General features: G+C 42.8%; 1 protein-coding gene across 2 annotated transcripts in view; it reads right to left on the bottom strand.

Moving 5' to 3' along the window:
- pde1ca (phosphodiesterase 1C, calmodulin-dependent a) overlaps nucleotides 1-22,626 on the bottom strand; it is a 102,116-nt gene extending 79,490 nt beyond the window's left edge. For both annotated transcript variants that reach the window (XM_031796412.1, XM_031796413.1), the window contains exons 1-2: nucleotides 21,777-22,626; nucleotides 18,669-18,695 (exon numbers count right to left, since the gene is read on the bottom strand). In XM_031796412.1, the coding sequence (XP_031652272.1) occupies nucleotides 18,669-18,695; nucleotides 21,777-21,907 (158 nt within the window). In that variant the 5' untranslated portion in view covers nucleotides 21,908-22,626. The remainder of the gene's footprint in view (nucleotides 1-18,668; nucleotides 18,696-21,776) is intronic.
- Between the last annotated feature and the right edge of the window lie 3,134 nt (nucleotides 22,627-25,760).

Raw genomic sequence — 25,760 nt, 5'->3', positions numbered from 1 at the left:
TGAAGCATTTTTATGCCTTAGGAGGTTAGTACAAATGCCACACAGGTACAGTTGAAGTCGGAGGTTTACATACACTTAGGTTGGAGTCATTAAAACTCGTTTTTCAACCGCTCCACAAATGTCTTGTTAACAAACTATAGTTTTGGCGAGTCGGTTAGGAAATTTACTTTGTGCATGACACAAGCAATTTTTCCAACCATTGTTTACAGACAGATTATTTCACGTATAATTCACTGTGTCACAATTCCAGTGGGTCAGAAGTTTACATACACTAAGTTGACTGTGCCTTTAAACAGCTTGGAAAATTACAGAAGCTTCAGAAGCTTCTGATAGGCTAATTGACATAATTTGAGTCAATTGGAGGTGTACTTGTGGATGTATTTCAAGGTCATACCTTCAAACTCAGTGCCTCTTTGCTTGACATCATGGGGAAATCAAAAGAAATCAGCCAAGACCTCAGAAAAAAAATGTAGACCTCCACAAGTCTGGTTCATCCTTGGGAGCAATTTCCAAACATCTGAAGGTACCACGTTCATCTGTACAAACAATAGTATGCAAGTATAAACACCATGGGACCATGCAGCCGTCATACCGCTCAGGAAGGAGACACGCTCTGTCTCCAAGAGATGAACGTACTTTGGTGTGAAAAGTGCAAATAAATCGCAGAACAACAGCAAAGGACCTTGAGAAGATGCTGGAGGAAACAGGTACAAAGGTATCGATATCCACAGTAAAACGAGTCCTATATCGGCATAACCTGAATGGCCGCTCAGCAAGGAAGAAGCCACTGCTCCAAAACTGGCATAAAAAAGCCAGACTACGGTTTGCAACTGCACATAGGGACAAAGATCGTACTTTTTGGAGAAAGGTCCTCTGATGAAACAAAAAAATAACTGTTTGGCTATAATGACCATCGTTATGTTTGGAGGAAAAAGGGGAGGCTTGCAAGCCGAAGAACGCCATCCCAACCGTGAAGCACAGGGGTGGCAGCATCATGTTGTGGGGGTGCTTTGCTGCAGGAGGGACTGGTGCACTTCACAAAATAGATGGGATCATGAGAAGGAAAATTATGGGGATGTATTGAAGCGACATCTCAAGACATCAGTCAGGAAGTTAAAGCTTTGTCGCAAATGGGTCTTCCAAATGGACAATGACCCCAAACATAAATTCAAAATAGTGGCAAAATGACTTAAGAACAACAAAGTCAAGGTATTAGAGTGGTCATCACAAAGCCCTGACCTTAATCCTATAGAAAATGTGTGGGCAGAACTGAAAAAGCGTGTGCGAGCAAGGAGGCCTACAAACCTGACTCAGTTCCATCAGCTCTGTCAGTAGGAATGGGCAAAAATTCACCCAACTTATTGGGGGAAGCTTGTGGAAGGCTACCCAAAACATTTGACCCAAGTTAAACAATTTAAAGGCAATGCTACCTAATACTAATTGAGTGCATGTAAACTTCTGACCCACTGGGAATGTGATGAAAGTAATAATAGCTGAAATAAATCATTCTCTCTATTATTCTGACATTTCACATTCTTAACATAAAGTGGTGATCCTAACTGATCTAAGACAGTGCATTTTTACTAGGATAAAATGTCAGGAATTGTGAAAAACTGAGTTTAAATGTATTTGGCTAAGGTGTATGTAAACTCCCAACTTCAACTGTATATAGTCTCATAGTATATAGTATCACCCAAAAATCAATTTGAGTAAGTCTAGCAACTTTGCCAGTAGGCATTTCAGCTACAATAAATAGTCAAGCTACTCTAACTTGATTGATAGCCGGAAATTGCTTGGTAGCTAGTTACGAGGTTGGGAGATTGGGAACCTATCTAGCACGCTAGCTAAAGCCAACTTAATAAAATGACTAGGCGGCTACTGTCGAGAATTACAGAGAAACAACTCATTTGGGTTTTTTATTTATTTATCAAGAAGGAATCAATAGGCTACATAGGTTGTTCAAATTAATATACAAATATACCTCCTGCAAGTCATGCCCATCACCTGCAGCTAAAATCAAACCAAACCCTGTGTTTGTCACTCGACACTCTCTCCTCCTCCAATAACCATACTGTTTGTATCTAACTTCCTACCAAGCATATTTCTTTTCTCCGTGGTGCACCTTGGAAGGAATCACTTACTAGGGAGAATAGGGTGGGGTACTCGTTACCCGGTCCAGTTAGTGTGTCCCCTCCGCAAAATACTGCTGACTATCTTTTTACAAATAATAAAACGTAGGCTTAAAAATGTTGCTTAGTATTTTACTTTTTATTTTATTTAAAATTTTTCTGATGTAAAATGTATTAAAATAACAAATTGGAACCAGAAGCATGTCAGTTCACTTAGTCTCTCTCTCTCTCTCTCTCTCTCTCTCTCTCTCTCTCTCTCTCTCTCTCTCTCTCTCTCTCTCTCTCTCTCTCTCTCTCTCTCTATATATATATATATATATATATATATATATATATATATATACATACATACATACACTGTATATATATATATATAATAATATGTATTATTATTTATTTATTTTTCCATCCCTCCCTCACCCCCCTCCACTCTCTTGCCCTCAACCCCCCTCTCATTCTCTCACTATTTCTCTCTCTGTCTCCATCCCGACCATCCAGAGCCATGCCTAAAGGCAGCAAACAGCATATATTATTCAGAACTCAGTATATTGACCACTCTCTACACAATTGAATATTTGAGGTGTTTCCAGGCAACAAGAGAAAAACACGTTAGCTCCTGAATTAATTTGTTTTATAGCATTCTGCACAAGAACATTCATGTCAGACTTGTCATATCAAGTAAATGTCAACAAAGTTTAATAACCATAGTGTAGAAGAGCAAAACAAATAACACATAATTGCTCCCTAAAAATATATGACGCTAGGGTTAGAGTTGAGGCTATAGGGTTAAGGTTGAACTAGGGTTAGAGTTGAGGCTATAGGGTTAAGGTTGAACTAGGGTTAGAGTTGAGGCTATAGGGTTAAGGTTGAACTAGGGTTAGAGTTGAGGCTATAGGGTTAAGGTTGAACTAGGGTTAGAGTTGAGGCTATAGGGTTAAGGTTGAACTAGGGTTAGAGTTGAGGCTATAGGGTTAAGGTTGAACTAGGGTTAGAGTTGAGGCTATAGGGTTAAGGTTGAACTAGGGTTAGAGTTGAGGCTATAGGGTTAAGGTTGAACTAGGGTTAGAGTTGAGACTATAGGGTTAAGGTTGAACTAGGGTTAGAGTTGAGGCTATATGGTTAAGGTTGAACTAGGGCTAGAGTTGAGGCTATAGGGTTAAGGTTGAACTAGGGTTAGAGTTGAGGCTATAGGGTTAAGGTTGAACTAGGGTTAGGCATGAGGGACAGAGCTCTGAGCCTTTTCTGCTCCAACACATCAAGCCCTGGAAGGAAGCGCGTCACTATGTGACCCACAAGCCGGGGAGCCAAAACCATGCGTACAAGCCCTTCGCGTGACCAACACAGGCTATCCAGTAGACTATTTGACAATTCAGAGGAACCATCAGGCCGAGTCATAAATAGTGAGGGTAGGAGTTAGGGGCAGACCCTAGCGGTTAATGTGAGGATCATAGCATGATTTCTGGATATAAATTACATTGTTAACTGAATGGACAAAAGGCAACATTGTGCTGCCCTTTTCCTTGACCTGTCAAAGGCTTTTGACACTGTTGACCACTCATTAGTAATTCAAAGATTGGTTTAAAAACTTCCTGACAGACAGACTCTATCTGAACTACAGTCTGCTTTCATTGTTTAACAGAACACCTTTATTGTCCTTTAATTAGCATTGAATGTGGGTATGCCTAAGTACATGTTGTTTCTTGAACGTACAAATGACTAATGATTGAAACACACAGTATGTAGTTTAGATGGGTCCCTATCATACAAATATCTGGGCATCTGAAGTGATGAAAAGCTGTCTTTTCAAAAGCATATTGACGAGTTCAATAGTTAGTTAGTTAGTAATGTGAATGTTTTTCTTAAGTCTCTTTGTAATTTTGTATATTTGTATTCTATTGTATTTTGTAAATCGTGTTCATGCAGGGCTCTCTTGTGAAAGAGACCTTGGTCTCAGTGGGACTCCCTGTTAAAATAAAGGCATATTGGCATCAGGTGGAGCACTGCATGGAGAGGAGAATGAGTGCATCACGTGTGGACAGACAGGGGTTTAGTGTTGGTCCAGCTATAATACAATTACTCGGTGTGTTTGTTTTTCTGGGTCATTTGTTGCATGCAGGGATTAGAGATTGTAGCAGATCGAGACAGAGATGGTGAGAAGGGGGAGAGAGAGAGAGAGAGAGAGAGAGAGAGAGAGAGAGAGAGAGAGAGAGTGGGAAGGGAGGGAGGGAGGAGAGGAATGGAGTGAAGGAGGTGAAGCAAGGACAACAAATGTTTTTATTCCAAGTTTTAAGACTACATAATTACCCATCACAACCTCAGCCTTAGTTCAAAAAGAAATACAAATATGACATGGGAGTGATTGGCTGAGGAATACTATTATGACAGGCAATCAAAATGACAGAAATCTGACCTGGGTGAGAAATGCCTTTATGATAGCCAATAAAAGCCGACTTCCATCTTCCATGGCCCATTAACCCTACAGCTGCATTGGCTGATGATACATTAACAGAGAGACAGAGGGGTTAACAGACTGAAAGGGTCTCCGGTCCTGTAAGTGAGCAGCTGATGAGATGATAAAGGGTCTCCTCTTTGACAGGCATGACAGATAGATCAATCTGAAAGATGGGATGGTTTCACACAGGTAAACATAAATGGCACCACATTCCCTATATAGTACACTATTTTTGACCAGGTTCAATAGCCTCTGGTCAAAAGTAGTGTACTATTTAGGGAATAGGGTGTCATCTCAGACGAAGGCAAGAGTGCCCTTCCTGTCATAGGTATAGCTACTAAGAAATTAATGTTAAATTGTGATTGTTTACACAGTGAACTTTATCTTTTGTACTATCTGAACAATTCCTTTTAGCCAAATTCATATTCATGCCATAAACACACACTAAAACATAACCCTTGTGAATGTTTTAAGTAGAGAAACGGAGTAAATGAAAAACGACAGACAGTCGCCTGCCATCGCTGGCTAAGACAGATATTAAGGGGCCCGGGCACTCTGGCCAAAGTAATCCCATAAATATAAGTTGTTCCCTTGGCTGGGTCGGCAGCTTGGCTTCCAAGGCTGGGGCCCTTGATGTGGCCTGATTGTATATGATCACTCAGCTACGAAGCTACGGCCAAATCCATCACAGCTGTGCTTTTATGGGCCTCTACTGACTAATGGTCACAAGCATGCGCACCCACGCAAGCATGCATATGTTTACACACGCAAGCACAAACGGACACACACACACACACACAGAAGCCTGTTTACATTTGGTCTCCTCTCTCAGTGATAATATTTGGAGTCATCCAAAGGTTACGTTTCTATTTCAAACAGTCACTTTCAAAATGGGGAGCGATGGAGTTGAGAGTGCTGAGGCTCTCATCGAAAGAAGAAAGAACCAGAGACACAACACAACAGAAGAGGCCAAAGGGAAGAAAAGGTGTGCAATCCCAAATGGTACCCTATTGCCTAAAGTTCACTACTTTTGACAATGACATAAAAATTACTTTGAAGCGCAACATAATGAACAAAGCATTGAAAATATTCCATTGTTTATGTCAGGTCCACATTGGGTAGACATCAAATTACTATGAAATAATACCATATTTCAGTTGTGTATATTACTTTTATTTGATTTCTTTATTATTTTTCATTCCTTAAAGTCATCATCTCATCTCTGTTCAGTAAGTAGCAGTCAAACAGCCAGACAATGTTATCTCTGTACACTTCATACTGTTCTGTCTTTAATCATCCTATTTAGCTAGACTAGCTGCAGAGTTTTTGACAAAATCATTTTACTAGTTCTTCAAAGTAGACAAGGCATACTTTCACGAACTGTCTCTCTCCCTCTCTCTCATCATTGTGTTGTGTACATTCCTCTCTCATGCGGTCTGTGTGTATCTAACCTAACGTAGCAGGAGTAAAAGGGAATCTACCTCTGCCTGAGCTGGAAAAAAACAGGTGCAATAGATTATGGTCATTGTAGTTAATTACCACATTTCTGCACTGAACTAGGTTGAATATTTGCTTAATGAACACTACAGCTCCATTCAGCCCAGCGTCCCACACACAGGAAGTAGCACCCCCTGAAAAATCATCATTAAAAAAATCACAAGCATTTATATATATATATATATAATATTTCAAAAAAATTTAAAAATTAAAAATGTTTTCCAGTCCTGCATTAGTGGACCGATATATAGCCATCTGCAGCACGGGGAACCCCCCCCCCCACCCCCCCCCCCCACCCCCCAAACAACATAACAAAATCACTCCCTTCAGGGGTGATGGAATGAAGTGGGGAGTGATATGTTACTGTTTATTAACCGACAGCTACGCTGTGATGTGTCAACAAAACAACATAACAAAATCACAGCATCCCCCCCAAACAACATAGTTCCTGAGTTGATATTTCCCATGAATGATTTGAGAAAACAAACTAAATGCAATTCCAGTAATTGAACCGACGTTGGTCAATTAGTTGTTTCCGCCACGCTCACGGGCGTTAGTTTCTTCTCCTCAATAAGTCTGAGTACCTCCCTGACCCATCACCAAACGTGAAGGGACTTCAAGGAGGGCAGTCTCAGACTAAAGTATGTAGTGAACGACAGCGGGAGAATTTAGTGTGAGTGGTCAGGCTACTATGATGAAGCCATGGACTCCTATGTGTCCTTCTCAACAGTTCAGACCACGAACCACCACCATCCAACTACCTCTCTTGGAGGTGCGGAATGAGGGGGTAATTCACAGATGGATGGATGGGGAGGGGGATACAATTTAAACATCAGCCATCCATTTCCTTCCTTCCTAAAAACAGCCTACGATCTGTGATCAATCTTTCTATTTGCGCCCCAAACAAAATGCAAGCCCCCGAGTAGCAAGACCTTCAATAAACTTTGACTTTTAATCAAAATAATTTTACAAGCACTCCCTTCAGGGGTGATGGAATGAAGTGGGGAGTGATATGTTACTGTTGATTAACCGACAGCTACACTGTGATGTGTCAAGCCTCTCAAGGCTCCAGACTTACCATCACAACTCTATCAACCAAGTTGCGTCTCAAATGGCACCCTATTCCCTATATCGTGCACAACCTTTTGACCAGAGACTTAGGGCCCTGGTCAAAAGTAGTGCACTATATAAGGAATAGGGTGCCATTTGAGACAGCAAACCAAGTGTCCCCCTTTACTCCCCATGCCATTCTCTTTCCCTTCCCCCTCGGCACAGTGTTTCTGCAAGTCACCCTCAATAGTCACCCTCAATAGCCTGTCAGCCTCCAACCAACCGTAGATTACAGTGAATAACTATTGAGTTATGGCAGACATAAATTAAGTGGAAATAAATTACACATTGCTTAGAGGGAAGAACAGTTTATTTATTTCCTTGAGGTTCTGACATTTTTGCAGCGAGCAACTATTTATGTAAGGATGGTTATCAGAGGGCAAACGTGAACTGAACGCTTGAGCTACAAAGATAGTCACACTAAACACACACACACACACACACACACACACACACACACACACACACACACACACACACACACACACACACACACACTGCTCGTTTGTTCCCCAAAAGCACCTCAGGAAGTTCAGGCGACAGCCCTCACTCCACCCTGCACTCAGAGATAAACCACAACTCATTTCAGTCCCCTCCATCTTACTGGGGAGAAGAAAGGAAGGGAAAGGGGGAAGGAGGGAGGAGGAGAGATGAGGGCATAGAGACTCACATCTTCACCTTGCCATTATAGACACACACAAAACCAATCCAAAGTCCATCACACACACACACACACACACTTGCACACACACGCACGCACACGCACACACACCCACGCACGCACACCCACACACTTGCACACACACTTTCACACACACACACACACACACACACACACACACACACACACACACACACACACACACACACGCACGCACACGCAAACACACACACACACAATTACGGAACCCTTTAATCTCCCCTGGCCCCTGTAGATGGGAGGCTTATCAAGAGGCCCTTTGCTTTCACTTTCCTCTCAGCTTTTTGGTTGAGTAGAGGGTGGGATGGATGGAGGGGTGGAGAGCGAGGGCAGCTTCTATCCATCAATTTAAGGTCTATGCATGCTCTGAAAATCTTTCCTTCCAATCTGGCTTGTTCTCTGAACACCGGGCAACAATAATGTCAAACAATATATGAATAGTTTAATTCCAAAACACTATATATCCATTTTCAGAAATGTTGGCAAATTAGCTTTTATTGTTTAAAGAACTTATGAAAGTGTGTTTTTCCCCATCTAATCATGGTATGAGGTTGTTCAATGACAGACATTGTTCAATGACAACCAAATGTATCGCTGCAGAATACTATGGTAGCCATAATGATTAAGTGTGCCTGGAATTCTAAATAAATCACTGACAGTGTCACCAGCGAAGCACCCCCACACCATCAGTCCTCCATGCTTTGTGGTGAGAACCACACATGCGGAGATCATCCGTTCACCTACTCTGCGTCTCACAAAGACACAGCGGTTGGAACCCAAAATGTCAACTTTGGACCAAAGGACAGATTTCCACTGGTCTAATGTCCATTACTCATGTTTCTTGGCCCAAGTAAGTCTCTTTTTATTATTGGTGTCCTTTAGTAGCAGCAATTTTACCATGAAGGCCTGATTCATGCAGTCTCCTCTGAACAGTTGATGTTGAGATGTGTCTGTTACTTGAACTCTGTGAAGCATTTATTTGGGCTGCAATCTGAGGTGCATTTAACTCTAATGAACTTATCCTCTGCAGCAGAGGTAACTCTGGGTCTTCCTTTCCTGCGGTGGTCCTTATGAGAAACAGTTTCATCATAGTGCTTGATGGTTTTTGCGACTGTTCTTGGAATGTTCTGTATTGACTGATCTTTATGTCTTAAAGTAAAGATGGACTGTCATTTCTCTTTGCTTATTTGAGCTGTTCTTGCCATAATATTGACTTGGTCTTTTACCAAATAGAGCTATCTTCTGTACCAACCCTACCTTGTCACAACACAACTGATTGTCCAAACGCATTAAGAAGAAAATAATTCTACTAATTCTTCTAATAAATTATTTTTAACAAGGCACACCTGTTAATTGAAATTCTTTCCAGGTGACTACCTCATGAAGCTGGTTGAGAGAATGCCAAGAGTGTGCAAAGCTGTCATCAAGACAAAGGGTGGCTACTTTGAAGAATCTCAAAAATAAAATATATTATGATTTGTTTAACACTTTTTTGGTTACTACATGATTCCATATGTGTTATTTCATAGTTTTGATGACCTCACAACTTTTCTACAAGGTAGAAAATAGTAAAAAATAAAGAAAAACCCTGGAATGTGTAGGTGTGTCCAAACTGTGGACTGGTACTGTATATTTTAAATGTAATCAATATGAGGGAGGCACAATACTGTGAGAGAAAAAGTAGTCAGGTGAATGTGAATATTTTTCAGTCATTCAGAAAAGAGATGCAGTGAAACGTAAAACAAGAAAGTTGTTAAATTGACTACAGGAAAATGAGTTCAACAGATCAACTTGTGTGCTACATCACAAACCATGAAATGAGCAAACGCCTGTGCTACATCACAAACCATGAAATGAGCAAACGTGTGTGCTACATCACAAACCATGAAATGAGCAAACGCGTGTGCTACATCACAAACCATGAAATGAGCAAACGCGTGTGCTACATCACAAACCATGAAATGAGCAAACGCGTGTGCTACATCACAAACCATGAAATGAGCAAACGCGTGTGCTACATCACAAACCATGAAATGCATAAACGGGAAACATTTCAGCTGGAAGGCCACAGGCTGAGGAGCATTCCAAATTAATTTGTAACAAAAACATATACAAAATTCTGACGAGGATAGAAAAACAAAAGCACCTGGATGGCGTTCTGCTCATTGTGTGTGTGTGTGTGTGTGTGTGTGTGTGTGTGTGTGTGTGTGTGTGTGTGTGTGTGTGTGTGTGTGTGTGTGTGTGTGTGTGTGTGTGTGTGTGTGTGTGTGTGTGTGTGTGTGTGTGTGTGTGTGTGTGTGTGTGTGTGTGTGTGTGTGTGTGCGTGTGTGTGTGTTTGTTTGAATACACCAGCAGGTGTGAGAAAACAGATCGGATCGACTACGGCAGGATACGGGGAGTCTGGAATGGCCTGAGATTTAAGCTGATTCCAACTGGGCAGTGTGTTTGAATTAGATCATCAGGAAGGAAGGCCACACTGACGCCTATTACATCCAACACCACATACGTGTTCACATTGCTAACGGGCAGATATGAGTTTAGGTCATACAGCAATCGACTGAGTGAGAGCTTCAGCAATATCTGCTACACACTACACAAAGTAGTCAGCAATAGCTGTTACACACTACATAAGTATAGCTTCACAGACATTTGAACTCATTTGGAATGTCTGTTGAATTGATGTCTTCTATTTGTCTGAGGTATTTCAGTCACTTTAACCCACACCTCTTCACACAGTGCACCTGCTTGACTTCAAGCCAGCCATTCTTAATACACCAATGCTTTGTTTGTCCGACAATGTCAGAGATGGACGAAGACATTGCATTAGAACTCCAGTCCCCGTAGAGGCTTTGGGGTAACAAACACCACCCTCACAAGGTGCCACCAAAAAGGCACATTGGACAAATGTCTGTCCTCTACCATGACAAAGAGAGTAGAACGTTCTCCCCAAAGGGACTGAGGAACTAACTATGATAATAGTTCAGCAAGTGTTTCTGGTACTACCTCATCACTGAGCGCAATGACAAAGCAGTGGATCCAAATCATTAAATCAGCCGGCTGAAATAAAAGCCACGCTCTGTGCCTGGTCAGTCTCAAGAAAGACACTGATTCCCAGGAGAAAATGAGACAAAACAACGTGGAATTATAGGTTCGAGTTTTTAGTTTGCACTGCAGACGCCTGGGCCAATCAATGGCTAAGCGATAATGCAATCAAGAGATGGAGTCCATACCTGAAAAGCTGCCTGAAGACAGAAGCTGGACCAATCGATAGGGGACTGGGAGAGAAGCCTGCTATACTTTGAAGTACACCACTGCGGATTTTGAGACCAGGGCTGAATAGAATATCTATCAAATGGTATTCTGTTTGGGTCTGAGTTTCAGAGCCCCAGAAAGGTAGTGAGCTGTTGGTTTGTATCTGTAACTGGAAGCTGATGCAGGAGGAGATGCTGGCTGATGGTTGATAGTGATGCTGGCTGATAGTTGTGAACATTGCTCAGAGCACTGATGTGATGGGGAACAGCTGTGATGGCTGCTGTTCTTAGTAGCCCCCTCCATCTCACGTCAAACCACATACGCAGTCAGGGAGCCGAAGCCACATGGAACACACACACATCCACACACACACATAGCTAAAACAGACAAAGCTCATTTTATTTTATTTATTTTTTATTTCACCTTTATTTAACCAGGTAGGCTAGTTGAGAACAAGTTCTCATTTGCAACTGCGACCTGGCCAAGATAAAGCATAGCAGTGTGAGCAGACAACACAGAGTTACACATGGAGTAAACAATTTACAAGTCAATAACACAGTAGAAAACAAAGGGGGAGTCTATATACAATGTGTGCAAAAGGCATGAGGAGGTAGGCGAATAATAACAATTTTGCAGATTAACACTGGAGTGATAAATGATCAGATGGTCATGTACAGGTAGAGATATTGGTGTGCAAAAGAGCAGAAAAGTAAATAAATAAAAACAGTATGGGGATGAGGTAGGTGAAAATGGGTGGGCTATTACCAATAGACTATGTACAGCTGCAGGGATCGGTTAGCTGCTCAGATAGCTGATGTTTGAAGTTGGTGAGGGAGATAAAAGTCTCCAACTTCAGCGATTTTTGCAATTCGTTCCAGTCACAGGCAGCAGAGTACTGGAACGAAAGGCGGCCAAATGAGGTGTTTGCTTTAGGGATGATCAGTGAGATACACCTGCTGGAGCGCGTGCTACGGATGGGTGTTGCCATCGTGACCAGTGAGCTGAGATAAGGCGGAGCTTTACCTAGCATGGACTTGTAGATGACATGGAGCCAGTGGGTCTGGCGACGAATATGTAGCGAGGGCCAGCCGACTAGAGCATACAAGTCGCAGTGGTGGGTGGTATAAGGTGCTTTAGTGACAAAACGGATGGCACTGTGATAGACTGCATCCAGTTTGCTGAGTAGAGTGTTGGAAGCCATTTTGTAGATGACATCGCCGAAGTCGAGGATCGGTAGGATAGTCAGTTTTACTAGGGTAAGCTTGGCGGCGTGAGTGAAGGAGGCTTTGTTGCGGAATAGAAAGCCGACTCTTGATTTGATTTTCGATTGGAGATGTTTGATATGAGTCTGGAAGGAGAGTTTGCAGTCTAGCCAGACACCTAGGTACTTATAGATGTCCACATATTCTAGGTCGGAACCATCCAGGGTGGTGATGCTAGTCGGGCATGCGGGTGCAGGCAGCGATCGGTTGAAAAGCATGCATTTGGTTTTACTAGCGTTTAAGAGCAGTTGGAGGCCACAGAAGGAGTGTTGTATGGCATTGAAGCTTGTTTGGAGGTTAGATAGCACAGTGTCCAATGAAGGGCCGAAAGTATATAGAATGGTGTCGTCTGCGTAGAGGTGGATCAGGGAATCGCCCGCAGCAAGAGCAACATCATTGATATATACAGAGAAAAGAGTCGGCCCGAGAATTGAACCCTGTGGCACCCCCATAGAGACTGCCCGAGGACCGGACAGCATGCCCTCCGATTTGACACACTGAACTCTGTCTGCAAAGTAATTGGTGAACCAGGCAAGGCAGTCATCCGAAAAAACCGAGGCTACTGAGTCTGCCGATAAGAATATGGTGATTGACAGAGTCGAAAGCCTTGGCAAGGTCGATGAAGACGGCTGCACAGTACTGTCTTTTATCGATGGCGGTTATGATATCGTTTAGTACCTTGAGTGTGGCTGAGGTGCACCCGTGACCGGCTCGGAAACCAGATTGCACAGCGGAGAAGGTACGGTGGGATTCGAGATGGTCAGTGACCTGTTTGTTGACTTGGCTTTCGAAGACCTTAGATAGGCAGGGCAGGATGGATATAGGTCTGTAACAGTTTGGGTCCAGGGTGTCTCCCCCTTTGAAGAGGGGGATGACTGCGGCAGCTTTCCAATCCTTGGGGATCTCAGACGATATGAAAGAGAGGTTGAACAGGCTGGTAATAGGGGTTGCGACAATGGTGGCAGATAGTTTCAGAAATAGAGGGTCCAGATTGTCAAGCCCAGCTGATTTGTACGGGTCCAGGTTTTGCAGCTCTTTCAGAACATCTGCTATCTGGATTTGGGTAAAGGAGAACCTGGAGAGGCTTGGGCGAGGAACTGCGGGGTAACATGTCAGGTAACTCTCAGCATGTCACTTGTGTAGTTGTTAGTTGTTGTCCCATGACATATCAGAGGAGTGACTGTCTGAAATGCCTGTCTTTGAAGACCCAAAGCTTAAGTCCTTCTGTGATGTGAAGTCACTCTGTGGAGTTTCATTCTGCTGCTGGAAACCATGAATGACTCATGCGTTGGTCCAGAGTGTGAATTACGCGGGGAAAAGGGGAGGAGAATGAGAGATATGAGCCCCACTAAACTCAACAAAAGCCATACTTTGGGGGTGTCTAAATAGTACTAATTTAACAAATTTTGTACTTATACAGTGATAAAATTGAAAATATAAGCTTATTTCAAATGAAACAAACAGCCCCAACTCTCTGTCATGGTTTGAAAAATAAATCCCACGTGGCTGCACTTGTCATCCCGGGACAGTCTGGTATTACTTTACCTTTCTTTTTTCACAAAAGGTACATTTGTTAGTAAGAGGCATCAATTAATTTAGGCTACAAGTGTAGGCCCAATGACAATTGCAGAGTGTGACTTTTCAGTGTTTTGTAACAGTTGTCTGTCCATTCATCAAATGGCGTGTACACAGTTTGGATGTGGACGAACTTGCGCAGGTAGCCTTTTTAAAGTGATTTGTCGGACAATCAGATGACTGCGTTCATGCCACATTAAAAGGTCATTCATGTTTACCATTAAATTACATGTCTTAACTATTAGCCCCCTCCCCCCAAAAAAAATGTCACATAGGAGGTCCCCCCCACACACACACACTCAAGTGTCACATTATAATTCAAACTTTGTGTTAATCACAAAGGAAATGCTACCATACTGCTGTTCTAATACTGCAGTTGAAGAGTTTGGCACGAAATATGTCATTACAAACGCATTTGTTTTTTAGACACAAGTCAATGACGTAATAGAAATAAGATTGCTCTAGTATTGAACATATGTTGCATTGATGGCATTTAACAACATATCACAGACTACAGACAGCCATTATGTGTTGTTTTTAAGTTTGAGAACTGGAGTTTAGAAATGGCGGCATCCCCCCTTGTAATATTCTTGTCTTCGTCATGCATCACATTCTGCTAAAGGACGTCTAAGCTGTTAATTGTCATTTTGGGGAATATGCAATGATTACTTACATTGCTTTAGGCTAGTTTTGGAGAGCAGTTCGACTTTTAATTACCACAGAAACTAATGAAAAATCTACCACAGTCATAAAAGACATTGAAATTCATTGAAACTCCAGCAATGCCAGACAGACAGTCCTGATTACCCCTGTTGGCAAATATCCTCTCCCTCGCTATCTCTCTCTCACACCCAGCCATTAAATGACAGATGCTCCGATTCTCGCTACGTTTCTGCCTCTCTTCCCAGGTTGAAATAAAGTTCTGTAACGGCCTTGTGGCTCGTCATTGTGGCACGCCCAGAGTTTAATCAAACAAAATAGCCTCCACAAAGAGTGACTCATCATAGTTTTACCTAAATACTATCTCATCTGGAGAAGGTGTAATGTCATTAGGGTGATGATGCATATGGCCAAGGTGCAACCAGGGTTTTCTGTAGCCTTAGTCAACTGTTCCCATTTTAACTGAATCGCAGAGTCACAGAAAGTATTCAGTGTTGATAGACAAGTTTAGCTTCTTCTGGCACCTCTTCCGGAGTGTTTGGGCACAGGAGGAATGTGAAGAGTGACACTCTGAATGTGAGAGAGAAAGTGTGAGCGACCCTATTTATGGTGCTTATTGTGTATAATGAAACAGCCACTCGGGAACATTCCCTGTCTTCTTGGTAAGCAACTCCAGCTTAGATTTGGCCTTGTGTTGTACGTTATTGTCCTTCTGAAAAGTGAAACACAGTGTCTGATGTAAAGCAGACTGAAGCAGGTTTTCTTCTAGGAGTTTTCCCATGTTTAGCTCCATCTTGTTTCTTATTATCCTGAAAATCTCCCCCATCTTTTCTTATGTCAAACATACCCATACCATGATGCAGCCACCACCATGCTTGAAAATAAGGAGGCAGTTATTGAGTGATGTGTTGTACATAAGGCTTTGCATTTAGGCCAACATGTTTATTCCTTTGCCGTGTTTTTCTTGCAGTATTACTTTAGTGCCTTGTTGCAAACAGGATACAGGTTTTGAAATATTTTGATTATGTATATTTGTATCCTTCTTTTCACTCTGTCATTTAGGTCATCATTGTGGAGTAACTTCAATGTTGTTGATCCAATCCTCAGTTTTCTAACATCACAGCCATTGATCTCTGTAGCTGTTTTAAAATGACCAATGGTCTCATGGTAACATCCCTGAGCAGTTTCCTTCCTGTCCTACAGCTCAGTTCAGAAGGACGACTGTATATTTGTTGTGTCTGGGTGGTTTAATACATCCTCCACAGCATAGTTATTAACTTGACCAAGCTTAAAGAGATATGCAATGTCTGATTTGTTAATGTTACTCATCTACCAATCACTGCCCTTCTTTATGAGGCGTTGAAAAGCTCCCGGGTCTTTGTATTTGAATCTGCTTGAAATTCAATACTTGACTGAGGGACCTTACAAATGTTTTATCTATGGGGGACAGAGGAAGGGGTAGTCATTTAAAAATCATGTAACTTATTATTTGAATTGTTAAGCCAACTTTTACTCCTGAACTAATTTAGGTTTGACTAAACAAAAGGGCTGAATACTTTTGCAACAACTATATATATTTTTTTAATATTTTAATTTTTTTTACAATTTGTTAACATTTGAAGTTTCACTCTAAAACCTTATCTATCCACTTTCAGAAATGCTAGTAAATTAGCTTATATTGTTTCAAGAAATTATGGAAGAGATTAGTGTGTTTTTAATGATGGTTTCATTTCAGAGATACAAATAATATTGTTCTAAATGCTATAAATCCCCCTCACCCTCACATAAATAAGTAGTACAGCTAGGTTTTACAATGGAGGAAAATGTAATTGTATGGTGATTGAACCATTCCTAGCATGTTAATTGTAACGCTAACAAACCTTAGTGACCGTACTATGCTACAAACCTAAGAGCCAGGGGTCTATGGTACTAAGAACAAACAAACAGAAAAACAACAAAAACACCAAGCAGGCAGAGAGACAGAGAGAAACAAAGATATCCACTGAGGATGAGAAAGCTACATGGTGTTTATGTTCCACTGTCAGACCTCTGGCAGAGCTGGACAGACATGTGGTCAATGCACTTCCTCTGTTAGGTTTGTTTGGTCTCTGGGCTGTATCAGGGATAGTTTTGGCTGTCTTCCTTCCCAATATTGTACAAGCTTGGTTTGTGTGTGTGTGTGAGTGGACAGGGGGGGCAGAAGTCCTTACAAGGATAGTAAAACATTTTCCTGGGTCCCCACAAAGAAAAAGGCTATTTTGGGCTTAGGGGTTAGGTTTAGGGTTAGAGGTTAGGGTTAGGGTTAGGGTTAGGTGTTAGTTTTAGGGTTAGAGGTTAGGTTAGGGTTAGGGGTTAGGGGTTAGGGGTTAGGTTTAGGGTTAGAGGTTAGGTTAGGGTTAGGGTTAGGGGTTAGGGAAAATAGGATTTTGAATGGGAATCAATTGTTTTTTCCCCACAAGGATAGTAAAACAAACATGTGTGTGTATATGAGAAAGAGAAACAAGAGAGAGAAGAGAGAGAGAGACAAGAGAGAGAGAAAATAGAGAAAAAGAGAGAGAGAGAAAGAAAGAGATAAGAGAGACAGGAGAGACAAGAGAGAGACAAGAGAGATGAGAGAGAGAGAGACAAGAGAGGTTAGAGAGACAAGTGAGACAAGAGAGCGAGAAAATAGAGAGACAAGAGAGAGAGAGACAAGAGAAAGAGAGACGAGAGACAGACGAGAGAGAGATAATGGAGACACAAGAGAGAGATTAGAGAGACAATAGAGAGATAGACAAAAGAGACAAGATATACAAAAGAGACATGAGAGACAAGAGAGACAAGAAAGAGACAAGAAAGAGACAAGAGAGAGACAAGAGAGACAAGAGAGAGACAAGAGATACAAGAGAGACAAGAGAGAGACAAGAGAGACAAGAGAGACAAGAGAGAGACAAGAGCGAGACAAGAGCGAGACAAGAGAGACAATAGATACAAGAGAGACAAGAGAAACAAGAGAGACAAGAGAGAGAGAGATACAAGAGAGAGAGACAAGAGATACAAGAGAGAGACAGAGAAACAATAGAGACAAGAGAGAGAGAGACGAGAGACGAGAGAGACAAGAGATAGACAAGAGAAACAAGAGAAACAAGAGAGAGAGAGACAAGAGAAACAATAGAGACAAGAGAGAGAGATGAGAGAGACAAGAGAGAGAGAGAGACAAGAGAGAGACATTAGAGACAAGAGAGACAAGAGGGACAAGAGAGACAAGAGAGACAAGAGTGACAAGAGAGAAAGAGACAAGAGAGAGAAGAGACAAGATACACAAGAGAGAGAGACAAGAGAGAGAGACAGGAGAGAGAGAGAGAGAAAAGACAGAGAGAGACAAGAGAGAGACAGGAGAGAGAGAGACAAGAGAGAGAGACAGGAGAGAGAGAGAGAGAGAGAGAGAGAGAGAGAGAGAGAGAGAGAGACAGGAAAGAGAGAGAGAAAGACAGAGAGAGATAAGAGAGAGACAGGAGAGAGAGAGAGACGAGAGAGACATGAGAGAGAGAGAGAAAAGACAGAGAGAGACAAGAGAGGGTGACAAGAGAGAAAGAGGAACAAGAGAGAGAGAGAGACAAGATAGACGAGAGAGAAGAGAGCGAGAGACAATAGTTCAAGAGGGATGAAAGTTGAATAGCAGCCAGATATAAGCTTCCCGATGACATCATTAATTACACACACACACACACACACACACACACACACACACACACACACACACACACACACACACACACACACAGCTTTCCCAGACCACACACAGCTTTCTCAGACCTGTACAATAATAATGGGTTTCACATAAAGAGTCGGAGGATATACTACAATACCACATGTAATACAAAAATCATGTAGAAATGGAATAATAGACGTGAATGGGATTTTTGGGGGCTTTTTATTGTTTTTCATAGTTGTGGAGATGACAAGTGTAGTATGCATGCTTATGGGAGTGTTTATTTGAAGCTGGGTCCAACTTGTAGGTAACCAGTAACTGATTCTGGTCTGAGGCTTACCTTTGTGACGTCTTCTTGTATTTCCTTCTGTGTAAGAAAAACAAGTACACCATTAATGTTTAAGGCATCATTCTCCATGTTCTATTGCAATTTCCAGAAGAATCAATCCATCCAATGTATGGATCCATATCATTGTAATTATATACCGTAGGTAGAGCACTGACGTCATACATTACATCATTAATCTACATGCTTGGAATGAACTTGAAAAAGATTATGGATGTGTGAAATCGCATGTTATTCGCTTTATAGTACACTCATTTTGACCAGGGCCCAAAGAGATCTGGTCAACAGTAGTGCACCATATTAGGAAATAGGGTACCGTTTGGGACCTCTGGGACCTATGTCCTCTGGGTTTTCATCCTATTTTAACCTCGATAGACTCAGTCCGTATCGAGGTGATGTTGGTCTAAGTGCATTTGGTACATTTATAGCGGATTATCCCTTTATTCTAAAGGCAACACCATCCTGCATGCCAGACAGTCAACAGTGTTGTTGGCTTCGACTTTGGGACTGATTATCATCCACATTCCTAGAGACAGGCAAATGTGCAGTTCAGAAAGTGATTTGATTGATAAAGAATTATTGTTGAATGGATCGTTTTTGCACAAGCACACCGACACTTGAAAGGGTAACAGTCGGGTGACAGATTCTCTATTAGCAAATTCAGACGTTTGATAAGACCATATAAGGAAAGAAAACTGAACAAATTATGGAAAGGAAATGAGAAAACAGAAAAAATATCAAATGCATGTTTCTGTTCTTTGACATGGTCTATACCTAAACACACGGTGAACAATTTTCAGGGGAGTATTATCAACAGTTCTCTCTCTCATACTGTTTATCTCTCCCTCTCTCTTTTATATCTCTGTTCTCTCTCAGTCACAGTCAGGAAGTGTATGGGACAGATAAGATCATGACCAAAAAACTAAACACAGACCACAGAAACAGAATGTATTCTATGGTCCAGACACCCGGGTTACATGATCTGGCCTGGGTCATGTTCAGCTGATCAGTTTGTCTGTTCTTAGCCCCATAGATCCCTGGCTCTTCGGTGTGCAGCTGACTGCAGGCTGTGACCTCGTGGTGTCAACATATGAAGGTTTGTTGGCATTACTATTAATATGCTAGGAAGGGTTCAATCACCATACAATTATCTTTTCCTCCATACACACATAACCACAACACATTTTACGTCTCAACCGTTCATGTATGAACCCACCTGGATTGTGGTGAAATTCATACAACTCTCCTAAATCAAATAACAGATGAATTAGGCCTCAACTTCAATGTCTGTAAGTCTATGGTCAGTCACCAGTTAGACTCATCTCCCAAAACACTATCCAGGGCACCGTAAAGCCACCGTAAAAGCAATGAGAGAGAGGGTTTATAGGGCATATAGACATTAAACCACATTCTCTTCCTGATCGCCTGCCTTTTGTGTGTGTGAGAGAGAGAGAGATAGATCGAGAGAGATAGATCGAGAGAGATAGAAAGAGAGATATAAATAGAGAGAGATATATAAATATATATATATATAGAGAGAGAGTGTGAGAGAGAGAGAGAGAGAGAGAGAGAGAGAGAGAGAGAGAGGACAGGCTCATGTTGACGTCGTAACAGTCAATCAATGTCATCTGTGAGGAATGATGACCAGACAAGACGAGACGGATGGTCCCTGAGATTAGGACCAGGACAAATGGTTGTTGCCTGGGCAAATTTTCTGTTTATGATGGAGAGGTTTCTAGTATAGTATATCTATGGTCTAGGGTCAGGGCTGGGTCCGTAGGCATCAAGCATCTCAGAGGAGCAGCGCTGATCATGGATCAGGTCTTGTAATCTTGTTCTAAAAGGCTAAACTGATCCTAAATCAGCACTCCTACTCTGAGACGCTTAAACGTACAGCCCCTGATCTCGTAATTCTATATTGAGGGTCTACTGGGGTGATGTTGTCACTCATAATGACAGAAGATTAGGCAACACTGATGGACATCAGGGACGGCAGCCTGAGCGACAGGATCACAGCTGAGACCATCCATACTCTCTGATGACACACAGGGGCAGACAACAATGTGTTCATTTCTACTGACTTGAGTTCATATACTGAACATTGGAAATGTACACACACAAGCACAAACCTATCCGTACACTATGCACAAACACGTGTGCTTTCATTAACACACAATGTGCGGGGATCAAATGTGTGTCTTCGGGGGTTATTTCTACGTCATTAGGGTGCAAACACCTTCCTCATCCCTTTTCTTCATCCTAAAATGTAACATCTTTCCCCCTCTTTATCTCTATCTATGTGAAGCTTCGATGTAAGAGGGGAAAACGGTCCGAAAAACGCAGACAGCCAATTAGTAATCATGAGTGGCTAACCGTTAGCTGTGTGTAATTGTGTTGACTAGCCTGGCTGCCTGTGTGTCAGTGTTGACTGCCTGGCTGCCTGTGTGTCAGTGTTGACTGCCTGGCTGCCTGTGTGTCAGTGTTGACTGCCTGGTTGTATTCTGTAGCCACTGGGTCCCTGGATGTTTGCTCCTTTCTGCTACATTAACCTGATTACGCATGTACTTTACTTCTGGCTCATTCGATAAGGCAAATCCTCATAAAATATATCCTCTGATAATATGTATAGAAAAACAGAAGAGCAAAGCCTGTGTAGAGTAATGTAAAAACATCTGTCATTCCTATACATTTTCTGGTCATCAAGAGCTTTTAAATTCATAATAAACTCAAATGCAAAACAAAATGTGCACATCGAGCATCAAAACATAATGAATTTAGTTGAAACCATCAAATGAACAAACAGGCTGATTGCATTGAGTGGTATTGATTACACATTCCTCTGTAAACGTGTTCTCCACGGAACTTTCACAGAGGTTTTGAAAGGCATTTCAACCATTAACTCTTAATTAACTTTCAATGTGTTTGAAAATGAGCCCCGCCAAAAATGACCAAATTGACAGGATTGGTCATCTAGGCTGCAGTACACTCAAAGTCAAGCAAACTCAAAACACTAAAACACAAGTATGCAGAGACATAAACACTGACAAATCATTAACACAATGGCAAACAGTGAGAATAATAAAAACAGAAAAGGTTACTCACAGTCCTCTCAGCCTCAGCCATATCTTCTCAATCTGGTCTGGCTGCAGAAACTTCAGAGAGTTACTCTCAAAATCCTCTATCTCCTTGGTTGGTGATTCCATGTCTAAGATATTAACCAGGCGAAAGGACATGAAAGTCTAAAGTTTAAAGTCCGCAGAGCCAGCCCACTTCAGCAGCGCAATCAGAGGATGGAAAAGTGGAAGTTTATTCAGAGCGTTGTGCTGCTTCAGAGTGGTCCTCTATCTCGCTATCCCCGTTCCTTAATCCTCTGTCTATACAGATCCCTATCCCATCTCTGTCAGCAGCGTGACAGCTGGAGTCTGTTCCTCATCCTTCTCTTCCCTCCTCATCCTCCTGTCCTGTTCTGTATCAGGTCCTGTTGAGGATAGCTAGGGCTAGCAGTGCAGCTGCGTCAGGGGAGCTGGGGCTAGTGGTGAAGCTGCATCAGGGGAGCTGGGGCTAGTGGTGGAGCTGCGTCAGGGGCCCCCTGGCTGTGATCTGTGTGTGCTCTGGTTTAGTCACCAGCAGCTCCTCTCCTCTCAGGTGCTCACTGAGCGCGTGCAGCTCAGGAGGCGGAAGGGTGAAGGCGGGGGGGGGGTCCACAAACACACTCCGCCCCATGGAGGGGAGAGGGGGAGGAGAGAGCGGAGGGGGAGGATTACCGGGCTGCTGCTGTCGTCGCGCAGAGTATCAGAGAGCAGCCGCTTCCACCGCTAACGCCACCGCTATGACTATCATTCATATCTGCCCTGCCGTAAGCCCAGAGAGGGGGACGGGGGCCGAGAGAGGGAGAGGAGGAGAGGGAGAGGAGGAGTGGGGAGAGAGAGCAAGAGAGAGGACAGGCTCACGTTGATGTCGAGAGAAGCAATGACTGGGAATAAGAGAAAGTGAGTATATGCAAGTGTGTTAGTGTGTGCAGATAAATATTGAGTGAGTGTGAGAGAGAGAGAGCAAAAGAGAGAGAGAGAGAGAGCGCAAGAGAGAGAGAGCGCAAGAGAGAGAGAGCGCAAGAGAGAGAGAGAGAGAGAGAGAGAGAGAGAGAGAGAGAGAGAGACACTGAGAAAGAGGATAGCTGTGTAATGATTGGAAGTGCTTCAGTGTGTGAATAGGAGGGGCTGAATGAACTGCACTCCTAACAGCATATTTTTCTCTTTCTCTCCCTCTCTTTTTTCTCATCCCCTCTCGTTCTCCTTCTCGTTCTCTATAACCCCCTCTCTCTCTTTCTCTCCCTCTCTCTATTCCGCTCTCCCTTCTTTCCTCTCCCTCCCTCGCTCTATATTCCTCTCTCCCTTCCTACCCCTCTCTCTTTGCCTGTCTGTCTATCTTTTTCTTTATTCCCTTAAATGTTCAGCGATAGATTAGATCAGGGTTCCTGAAAACTCAGTCCTGGGGCTCAAACTCAATCCTGGGGCCCAAACTCAGTCCTGGGGCTCAAACTCAGTACTAGGGCCCAAACTCAGTACTGGGGCCCAAACTCAGTCCTGGGGCCTAAACTCAGTACTGGGGCTCAAACTCAGTCCTGGGGCTCAAACTCAGTCCTGGGGCCCAAACTCAGTACTGGGGCTCAAACTATAGGGAATGGCACCCTATTCCCTATATTGTAATATACTCTGGTCAAGTAGTGCACTATGTAGGAGATATGGTGTCATTCTGTATGCAGCCCCCAAATCTGTCTGTCTCAATATGACATGGGGAAATCACATCTCATTGCCCTCATCAACATAGGTAATGACGGTGCTCATCAAGCATGTCTGCCCAAACAATGAGAATGATAACACGCTCTGAAATTTCCAGAAGGAAAACATAATCCACAATGGGGTCGTCTCCCAAATGGCACCCTATTCCCTTTACAGTACACTACTTTTGACCAGAGCCATATGGATAGGGCCTTGGTCAAAGGAAGTACACTACATAGGGAATAGGGTGCCGTTTGGGACGCAACCCTTGGATCCTACGATACAGAGACGCTGGTGGATGTTTGTTTAATAGCATCAGATATTGTTGTTATTATCTAATTGCAATGATTGTGAGGGAGGGGGAATAAAAATAACCAATAAAGTGCCATTAGGCCTTCCCTTATTTCCGAGAACGGGGTAGTTAGTGTAGCCGTTGTTTGTTATGATTCGGCCCCTACAGGAAATTGGAAGGTCTTATCATAATAACAGGAATCAACGTCACATTACTGTGCACTAGGCAGAGAAAATGCAGTATTTGGACATAGTCCAGAAAGAGAGGCAGAAAGAGAGAGAGAGAGACAGAGAGAGAGAGGCAGAAAGAGAGCGAGAGAGAGAGAGAGAGAGAGAGGCAGAAAGAGACAGAGAGAGAGAGAGAGAGGCAGAAAGAGAGAGAGAGAGAGAGAGAGAGAGAGAGAGGCAGAAAGAGAGCAAGAGAAAGAGAGAGGCAGAAAGAGAGAGAGAGAGAGAGAGAGAGAGAGAGAGAGAGAGAGAGAAAGAGAGGCAGAAAGAGAGAGAGAGAGAGAGAGAGAGAGGCAGAAATAGAGAGAGAGAGAGAGAGAGAGAGAGAGAGAGAGAGAGAGAGAGAGAGAGAGGCAGAAAGAGAGAGGCAGAAAGAGAGAGAGAGAGAGAGAGAGAGAGAGAGAGAGAGAGAGGCAGAAAGAGAGAGAGAGAGGCAGAAAGAGAGAGAGAGAGAGAGAGAGAGAGGCAGAAAGAGAGAGAGAGAGAGAGAGAGAGAGAGAGAGAGAGAGAGAGAGAGAGAGAGAGAGAGAGAGAGAGAGAGAGGGGCAGAAAGAGAGAGAGAGAGAGAGAGAGCAAGCATCTGGATGATTTCACTTCAGGCCCATCACATATCCTAAATGTGTAAACACACACAATGTGTAATCACACATTCCTGATTCAGCTCATACCGAGCTAGCTTTTCAGAGATGCAAGTGGGGACACTTCAGGCTGAGGAGTGAGTTACACACATCTCCATGTGGTACACTGACCTATGGTGGGGCCAGTACTCAAAATGAAAAAATACCCTTTTTTCATTGGAGGGCAAAAGGGCAGGTGCTCCAGCACCCTGGGCTATATGGATGTGTTGTTAATGTGCACTTGCCCTCTCTCTGGGCTACATGGATGTGTTGTTAATGTGCACGAGCCCTCTCTCTGGGCTACATGGATGTGTTGTTAATGTGCACGAGCCCTCTCTCTGGGCTACATGGATGTGTTGTTAATGTGCACAAGCCCTCTCTCTGGGCTACATGGATGTGTTGTTAATGTGCACGAGCCCTCTCTCTGGGCTACATGGATGTGTTGTTAATGTGCACGTGCCCTCTCTCTGGGCTACATGGATGTGTTGGTAATGTGCACGAGCCCTCTCTCTGGGCTACATGGATGTGTTGTTAATGTGCACGAGCCCTCTCTCTGGGCTACATGGATGTGTTGTTAATGTGCACGAGCCCTCTCTCTGGGCTACATGGATGTGTTGTTAATGTGCACGAGCCCTCTCTCTGGGCTACATGGATGTGTTGTTAATGTGCACGAGCCCTCTCTCTGGGCTACATGGATGTGTTGTTAATGTGCACAAGCCCTCTCTCTGGGCTACATGGATGTGTTGTTAATGTGCACAAGCCCTCTCTCTGGGCTACATGGATGTGTTGTTAATGGGGCTTGCGAGCGTCCCCACTTTAAATCTTCAACATACTTCTTCTTCGTCTTCTTCTTTGGAACGCTACTCCCCTTAAACCGCTTAAGCTAGAAATGTCAGTCAAACTTTAAAATGTGCAGAGCAGTCAGGAACACTGTGCTTGTATATAACTTTTTGATATCTGTTATACTTTTTAAATGATTAAGCTTTAAGTCATTTTTTTGTACATCTTCATCCACTTTCATGGGATTTCCTCAGCATTCTAAAGGTCCCATTGTGACATCCTCACTTCTGACATTCCATTTACTGTTACTGCAACAATGCAACTTTTTGACACAACTTAGCTTAGACAAAAAGTTAAGAGCTCATTAAAAATCTTTCTCTACTTCTCTGCTT

The sequence above is a fragment of the Oncorhynchus kisutch genome, linkage group LG18, assembly GCF_002021735.2.
Source record: "Oncorhynchus kisutch isolate 150728-3 linkage group LG18, Okis_V2, whole genome shotgun sequence".
Taxonomy (NCBI): domain Eukaryota; kingdom Metazoa; phylum Chordata; class Actinopteri; order Salmoniformes; family Salmonidae; genus Oncorhynchus; species Oncorhynchus kisutch.
This window is presented reverse-complemented; position numbering and strand designations above follow the sequence as displayed.